The sequence below is a fragment of the Primulina tabacum genome, chromosome 10 (genome assembly GCF_025594145.1).
Source record: "Primulina tabacum isolate GXHZ01 chromosome 10, ASM2559414v2, whole genome shotgun sequence".
In the NCBI taxonomy this organism is placed as follows: Eukaryota; Viridiplantae; Streptophyta; class Magnoliopsida; order Lamiales; family Gesneriaceae; genus Primulina; species Primulina tabacum.
The window spans coordinates 15,398,977-15,407,948 of NC_134559.1; the positions used below are offsets into that span (position 1 = coordinate 15,398,977).

At 39.3% G+C, this 8,972-nt stretch overlaps 1 protein-coding gene across 1 annotated transcript; it reads left to right on the forward strand.

Moving 5' to 3' along the window:
- The first annotated feature begins 6,700 nt into the window (after positions 1 to 6,700).
- LOC142504947 (uncharacterized) lies at positions 6,701 to 7,675 on the forward strand. The gene has a single exon (XM_075617784.1). The coding sequence runs from the start codon at positions 6,701 to 6,703 to the stop codon at positions 7,673 to 7,675; it is 975 nt and encodes a 324-aa protein (XP_075473899.1).
- The last annotated feature ends 1,297 nt before the right edge of the window (positions 7,676 to 8,972 follow it).

The following is an 8,972-nucleotide window of genomic DNA, read 5'->3' on the forward strand; positions in this document are numbered from 1 at the left end:
CTGGCGGAGACTCATGAATTCTCTCTTCAAGCGTCCTCGGACGTTATCAGTGAAGTATTTCTCATAGAAAATGTTCTTGAATTGCTCCCAAGTGAGTATGGAAAGATTGACACCATGTTCAGCTCCTTTCCACCAAAGAGAAGCATCATCTCGAAGCATATATGTAGCACACCTTACTCGGTCAGCATGTCCCATATTCAGATAATGAAAGTGCACCTCAAGTGCTCGAATCCAACCCTCAACAGCATATGGGTTGGTGGTGCTAGAAAATTCCTTCGGACCCAGCCCCCGGAACTGGTCATAAACGTCGTGTTGTGGCCTCAGAGCCTGCTGAAACTGCTGCTCAAAGAAGCGTGCCATGCCCTCGAGTGCACGAATAGCAGTATCCCCATTAGGAGGTGGGGGTGCATTTCCTTGACGATCCCCATTGGTCTCAACTTGCCTATCAGTACTAGGTGCGCTTCTAGGGGCATTATATCTGAACGTATTCCAAATTCTAAACCAACATGCATTTAAATCTAAGTTTCTAACCATGCAGCATATACTAATCCCCTTTTGAGAAACTTTAAGCATATATAAATTTAACCTCAAAAAAGCAATTAAATATGTTGTTAGGATCGGTTGATAGGTTGAGATGTGTTTCGAAGGGAGGGTTGAATAAACACTCACGATATTTGAATCTTTTCGGTTGAAGTGTCAGTTCTGTGAGAAACTGAAACTAGGAATCTAGTCAATGACAATCAGTTTAACTGACAACAATTGCGGAAATAAACTGAGTGAAAGATAGAATAAATAACTGAATTAATAACACGAAGATTTATGGATGTTCGAAGAATAAAATAACTCCTACGTCACCCCTTCTATCACAAGGATATGATATGCACTAAAAGACTTTGATCAATACAAAGATTGTACAGACCCCCTTCAGTTTAGTCTTAACTGCCAAAACTGAAACTCTTAGTTTACTAAATAACTCACAGTTCTTCGACTGAACTTAGCACAACTGATCTAGATAAGATCAAATAAACAATAAAACTATTTGTGCTTGTAAGCTCGAAAGATAGCCTCAAATGCTACAAATAAATCAACTAAGTGTGAGCTTTTGATCTTTGAGTGAGAGTTATGAATTTAGCAGGGTAACAGGAAGCTTGAGAATAGATAGATCGATTGGTTACTTGCTCAACTGCTCTTCTCACCTATTTACAAGCTTCTCTTCAACGGTAACTTTAAATGTAATTTGAATCAATATATCCGTTGATTGCCACGTCGATATTCTTCTTACATTCGTACACTGTAAGCTCTGAAATGCGGCGTTCCACTACGAGTTGCAGTGTGCTTTGTACTGTTGTTGGTTGAATGTCCTTTTCAACTGATGACGTGTACAGCTGAATGATCAGCTGATAAGCTCACAACTGAATATGTCAAATGATCAGTTTCCAACTGATCAGTCAGTTTTCTTCGATAGTTCAGTTCAGCTGGTTTCAATTGCCTTCGATAAACTGCACATTAATCTTCAATTAGGCAACTGTCAGTTGATATGTGTAGTTCAGTTACTACAATTTACTTGATCAGTTAGTCCAATTAATTAATCAATTAGTTTTTCAAAATACCGAAATTAAGTTTCCAACATATGTAACTTAAACGTATAAACCATGTATAAAAATGTAGGTATCATCATAAAAATCATATAAAGAAATTAAACTTACAGACTTGAGGTTTGACGACTGAGCTTTCCAGAACTGACAGTGGCACAACCCTTTGCAAGAACATTGCTCTGATACCAAATGAAACGTCCACTACTCGTCTTTCTTAAAAAGTACTAAATCCTTTTTTCCTATTCTATTCATTCGGCCGAATCCATACTTATATATAACCATATTTCTAAAATACTTTTGCGCCATTTAAAATAAATCAACCAACTATTATTTGTAAATTCAAAGAAAGTAATTCAAAACGTAAAATCGTAAATAGTTTACCAAATCTAAACTTAGCATTATTTAAAAATAAACCTAACTCTAACATACTCTCAAAAATCACTCAAAAGCATCATAAGTCGTAAAAATCTTTAACGTAAAATTAAATCATAAACTTAATTTAAATGTAGAAAACTAGCGATGGTTCCCGGGTTGTGTGCACCTTCAGTCCAGCAAGATCAACCATCAAGTCCCTCATTAGCATCAACATCATGCTGACCTGCATCGATAACATCTAGCGAGTCTGTTGACTCAGCAAACCTTAACCATGATAGCAAGTAATATATATACAATCCCAAGCAACAGTAAAAATATATTTACTTAAAATAACTTTTCATGAACATGCATAAACTTTAACATTTTTCCTTTCATCATATACGTATACGTTTTTCTTTTATTGAATTCGGATCGCTAATTGTGACTTTCGTATCAGCTGAAGGTCGATGGATCCATCTACGTGTAACCACAGTACTAAGCGGCGGGGACATCAGCGACACTCTTACCCGTCAACTGAGCTTTGGCCTTACATATCATCGTATCATCATAATCATCATATCATCGTATTAGTCACAATCACTTCATCTCCTTCAACTTTTCATATTTTCATCACTTATAAAAATTAAAACATATATAAATCATTTTTATTTTAAACCAAGCATGCAATATGTCTTTTAGCATTAAAATTTCATCATATAATATCATAAATATTTTAAAAAAGCATATTAACATTATTTACAGCATTAAGGACACTGCTAGGACGTCTATTATTTTTAGGTGTAAAATGATCGTTTTACCCCTAGAATTAGAATTTCTCGATTTTGTCTTTTTCTTACTTTCATTGACTCTAGACAATCCCAAATAATTATTTAAGCTTATATTAATTTCTAAAATTTTTATTTAGCTTAAATTAGATGATTTCGATTTAATTTCTTATTTATTAATTTGTAAAGCATTTAATTCATGTATTAATTCAAACTTTAATATTTTAATCTCGAACTTTTATCTTGAACTTTTCATACATAAATTACCCTCGTGAACCATGAAACGACCCTTGTGCACCATGGTTCGACCCCTTAACCATTTAACTCAAAAACCCGAACCCTAGCTTTTTTCCTCCCGAGCCATTTCATGTTTTCTTCGAGCCACACCCGAGACACCTCGAGCCAACCCCTGACCTGACCACCTAGGGACCCTACTGACCAGCTCTGACCCATTGAACCAGCCCCTAGCCTGCCACAGCTTGCTGCACGTGAACCTCGGCCGCAACATGCAATATAACACTCCAACTGGACGAGGACCCTTCTACCCAAGCCACCACCGAGCCCTCACCCTCTTGACCCTGTCAAACCTAGCTTGGACCCCCTGGCCAAGCTGTGTCATCCCTCGCACAGCTGCTGCCCTCAGTTAGCATGGGAAGAGTCCTATCTCGCATGGACTCTTCCCTAGCCGCTGTGCATGAGTCCTAGCCATACTAGGACTCTTCCTCACACCTAACCACGTCCATCTCGAGCCTGGTCAAACCTTGGTCGAGCCGCACGCACTGCTTCAAACTAGCCAAACCCTAGTTCACAAACATGTGAATTTTCGATCAACCCTTCCACCTTCTTGTCCAGCCCTTGTGTAACATCCGAAAAACCAAACCTACATAAACCACATCCATGTAAATTAATTGAATTACTTAACTGTTTTATTTAATCGATTTCAAATGCTTACTTGATATTTATTAAATGATTAAAAGTATGATTGCATGATTAAATGATTATATGGCATGTTTTCATTAAATTGATGGATTTTACCTTAATATTCGATAATAGGCAGGGGAAAGGAGATTGGGGACGACCAAGACAGGAATATTTTTTTCTTTAAATATTTTCAAGGCTTTCTAATATGATTAAAAATGATTTAATTTTTCTAAAAATGTTAGAGTTTGAATTATTTTACAAGTCGAGCTCGATTTTTCTCGGGAAGTCGGTTTTGGGCAAACGACGAGTTTTCAAAAGATCAAAAATATTATTTTTTGAAACTAAATTTTATAAAATTTTATGTTTCAATTAAATAAGATTTATCGGGCCCAATTTAACTAAATTGAGTAGGCTCAATTGCTCCTATACTTGGAGGACCAAAACCAAAACCCATTAGCATGCAAAAATTAAATCTATAAATTGAAACCTAAGATTCTAAACACTTCATTCAGCCATTTTACACACACTTTACGCACACTAAGGTTTGAAAATATCAAGAAGAATAAAAGCTAGGGTTCTTCGTCGTCCGGTCGTCCAACTTCGCTCCCTCGCCAACGATTGAATATTCTAGCGTTTTAAATGTAAACACACGTTTTCTAAACCCTTTGAAGCGTCATTCAAACAATATTATGCATGTTATGATTATCTTTGCATGAAAAATAAGTTTGTATGATTGGTTGAGTGTCAGAACAAATATTTTTAAAAGTTTGGATGCTTTTACGTTTGTTTTGAAAACGTTATGAAACCTAAGGACACGCTGCCATTAAGGGATGTTTAAGGGACGGAAAAGAGTCATAAAACTGAATAAATGAGGGCTGGAATCGAAGGGAAAGCTAGGAGAACACCTAGGGTTTCCTAGCATCATAATTGGGAAGGTGGCTCGACTAGCTTGCATGGTCACGTGGGGAGCGGGCAGGGCTGGTCCAAGGTCAGGGTTGGTCTTGGTCTAGGGCTAGGTTGGGTCCTGGGGCAGCTTGGGTTCGAGGGACTGGGTAGGGAAGAGTCCTAGTAAGCTAGGACTCTCCCACACGCACGCATGGGTTTGGTTCGGGAGAGGGGAGTCTTACGGCTGGCATGGGTGCGAGCCAGGCTGGTCCATTAGGGTCCAAGGAAGGTGGTCAGAGGTCGGGTCATGGGTTGGTGGAGAGTGGTTCGCTGATGGCTCGACCACAGCAAGAGAATTCGTGCACGCAGCTTGTATCTGAAGCAGGTGGCTCGCGGCGTGGGTTCAAGGGCCTGGGTTGGGCGTGGTCTAGGGTCGTTGAGGGTCAGGTGGTCTCCGTGGTTGCTTGAGTAGGAGAGTCCTAGTTAGCTAAGAGTCCTAGCGAAGTTAGGAAGCTCACGCCCAGCTTTTGTGTCCTGGTTGCAGGTCTCGTGCACTAGCTAGGGGCTGGTTCTAAGGGTTAGGGTTTGTCAGGATGGTACCTAGATGGGTTGGCTAGGGTCGGGCTCGAGGTGGCTTGACCATGGCTCGAAAAAATAGGGAGATGGCTCGGTGGTCTTGGTTAAGGGTCAATATTGCGATAATTAATGAATAAATTTGAACCATGGGCCCACGGAGGTGGTTCATGGCTCACAAGGGTATTTTAAGTAATAAAAAGTCTATGTTTAAAGTTTGGAAAAAAAATATTAAAGTTTGAATTTATTAGAGAATTAAACGCCTCACGAATTATTAATTAGAGAATTAAATAGAAAGCCTCCAATTAAGCTGAATAAAATTATGAAAAATTATATTTAATCTTAAATAATTATTTGGGATAAGCCCATGTCATTAAAAGTAAGAAAAAGTCAAAATCGAGAAATTTTATTTCTAGGGGCAAAACGGTCATTTTACACTTAGGATTACGTAAAAACTTGGCAGCGTCTCGAAGGATCATAACGCATGTTAAATGATTTAAAATGTGATTTTTATGAAAATATGATATTTTATGATTTAGGGTAAAGCTGTGCAATTTTTACTATTACAATGTTATTTTTGAAAAGTTATGATATTTTACGCTTTTAAAAGAAAATGAAAAATATTTTGAGGGATGTGAATTAACTGTGACAAACGATAGAGGATATGTGGGGTATCCGTTTTAAGAAGAAACAATGAACTTACAACTTTGTGGGGATTTCATGAGGGAAAAGACCCCAGAGGGAGCCTGTCTAAGGGAAAAGACCCCAGAGGGAGCCCGACAATTGTATTTCAACGGCGGAGCCTATTGCTCCCCCATGGGCCATTTGGAGCTGAAGACTGATCAGTCGACCAGAGGATAAATGTTAGTCACTTACAAAGATCAAACTTCACCCAAAATGATAAATGATTGAAAAATTTACGATTTATTTATGCTTAAAATTATTTTGAATAAAAGTATGATTTTTATGCATATGATTGTATATATATTATTTCCTACTCATGTTTAGAATGTGCTGAGTTATTAGACTAACTAGGTTTGAATGATGCAATATTTGATGATTTGAGGAGGCGCTTACGCTTGAGTGGATCAAGTGCGGCAGTACACTCCCGATGGACATTTATTTTCCGCACTAGATTGATAGATAAAATATTTAAAGGATTATTGTTAATGATTTTATTAGAGATTTTTATGCTTTAATTTTACGTTAGTTGATCTTTTTAAAGATCGACATAGGATTTTTGGTTAGTTGATGATTTAGAGATATTTTTATGCACTTGAGATTCAAATGTTAAATTATTATGATTTATGAAAATGTTAAGTTATTTTATTAGTAATTTTCGAGTTTTGGATATATATATATATATAAAAATTTATTGGACTTTTCAGTTTGTATCAGATCCAGGGTTCCTCAAAGGATTGTGTATTGTCACTCCGAGAATCTCAAGAAGTCACGCCTCAAATATGTGAGTTTTTACTGCTTTATATGTTAAAATTCTAATAAAATGCTTTTATAATACATGATATAAATATTAGTTGCATGCTGCAGGTAAAAGATTAAAAGCATGTTGGTTACGTGGTTTGGACGATGTATACAGATATGCCTCCTAGAATGATTTTGCGTAGTATTGGTGAGGATAGATATGAGGAGGAGATTCCACAACCTCCACCTAATCAAGATGCTAGTGCCCGTGTACTAGCCGGTATGACACGTTTACTAGAGCAACACTTAGGAAATGGAGCGAGGGTTAGACCGGAGGATGCATATGAGCGTTTTAGGAGGATGAACCCCGAGGATTTTAATGGCACTACTGATCCATTCGTTATTGAGGGATGGATTCGATCTTTAGAGGTTATTTTTCGTTACATGGATATGGTGGATGCTGACCAAGTTCGTTGTACCATCTATCTACTGAAGGGTGAAGCTTCCTTATGGTTGGAGGGAGCAGAGCGAGGGGTGAACTTAGAGACTTTAACTTCAGAAGATTTCAAGAGGGTGTTCTATTATAAATACTTCACTTCTGATGTTCGTTCTAGGCTTAAAAGAGAGTTCATGAGTCTCCATCAGGAGCATTGGTCTGTTGCCGAGTTTGTGCAGAAGTTTGATAGGGGTTGTCATTTTGTCCCCTTGATTGCTAATGATGCGGCGGAAAAATTACGACATTTTCTAGATGGTTTGAGGCCGACAATCCTTCGTGATGTGAATCTCGGCGATCCTATTGTTTATACTACTGTCATTTCCAAAGAGTTTAGAACCGAGCAGTCACTCAAGGACATTGATTGGGAGATGCATCGAAAGAGAAATCGTGCTCAGCAAGCTAGTCAGCAAAATAAGAAGCCTTATACGGGACCACCTAATCAACTGAAACCACAAAAACCACAAGGACAACCACCTAAAGGGAACATTCCGAAGATTGATGAGAAACCATTGTGCAAGGAGTGCAAACGTCAACATTATGGCAAGTGCAGGTGGGTCACTTACAAGTGCTTCAAGTGTGGAGAGTTGGGACACAAGGCTGGGGATGGCCCAAAGCTCAAGCAACTCACTGCTAAAAGGGTCTAAGTGATGCAAACTGAGGAGGCTGAGGCAGAGCCGACACAACACTGATTTCTAGGTAACCTAGCAGTTTAACATTTTTACGATGTTTTTATTGCATGAAATGTTAAAATTGGTTAAGGGAATTGATTGGATTAATGAAGAACTTAGAGAAAAATAGGGTGCATGCACTACTGGAGCTGGATTTAGGAGACGATTGGGAATTTTTGGGTTAGTAATACGATTTTCGAGATTGTGGGGACCGAAAAGAAAATAAAAATTAGCTAGAGGGTTAAGTATGAAGTGGATAAGGGAGTCTATACCTTGAAATTATAAAGACAAGGAAAATTTCGAGGACGAAATTCTTTTAGGTGGGGGGGGGGGGGGGGGGGGGGTTTCCTAGCATCATAATTGGGAAGGTGGCTCGGCTAGCTTGCATGGTCACATGGGGAGCGGCCAGGGCTAGTCCAGGATCAGGGTTGGTCTCGGTCTAGGGCTAGGTTGGGTCCTGGGGTGGCTAGGGATTCCAAGGACTTGCTAGGGAAGAGTCCTAAGAGTCCTAGTGAAATAGGACTCTCCCCCACGCACGCATGGGTTTGGTTCGGGAGAGGGGATGCTTGCGGCTGGCCTGTGTGCGAGCCAGTCTAGTGCATCTAGGTCCAAGGGAAGTGGTCAGGGGTCATGTCATGTGTTGGTGCAGAGTGGTTCGCTGATGGCTCGACCACAGCAAGGGAGTTCGTGCGCACAGCTTGTTTCTGAAGCAGGTGGCTCGCAGCATGGGTTCAAGGGCCTGGGTTGGGCTTGGTTGGGTCTGGGCGTGGTCCAAGGTCAGTGAGGGTCAGGTGGTGGCTCGAATAGGAGAGTTTTAGTTGGCTAAGAGTCCTAGCGAAGGTAGGAAGCTCACGCACAACTTTTATGTCCGGGTTTCAGGGCTCGTACGCAAGCTAGGGGCTGGTTCTAAGGGTCACGGTTAGTCAAGAGGGTACCTAGATGGTTTGGCTATGGTCTGGCACGAGGTGGCTCGATCGTGGCTCGACAAAATAGGGAGATGGCTCGGTGGTCTTCGTTAATTTTCAATATTGCAAAAATTAATGAATAAATTCGAACCATGGGTCCACGGGGGAGGTTCATGGCTCAAAAGGGTAGTTTAAGTAATAAAAAGTCTATGTTTAAAGTATGGGAAGAAAATATTAAAGTTTGAATTTATTCAAGAATTAAACTCCTCATGAATTATTAATTAGAGAATTAAATAGAAAGCCTCTTATTAAGGTGAATAAAATTATGAAAAATAATATTTAAGTTTAAATAATTATTTGGGATAAGC

Bases quoted from the DNA above. Each gene is read 5' to 3' on its own strand.
- LOC142504947 (XM_075617784.1), top strand. From the start codon at position 6,701: ATGTATACAGATATGCCTCCTAGAATGATTTTGCGTAGTATTGGTGAG.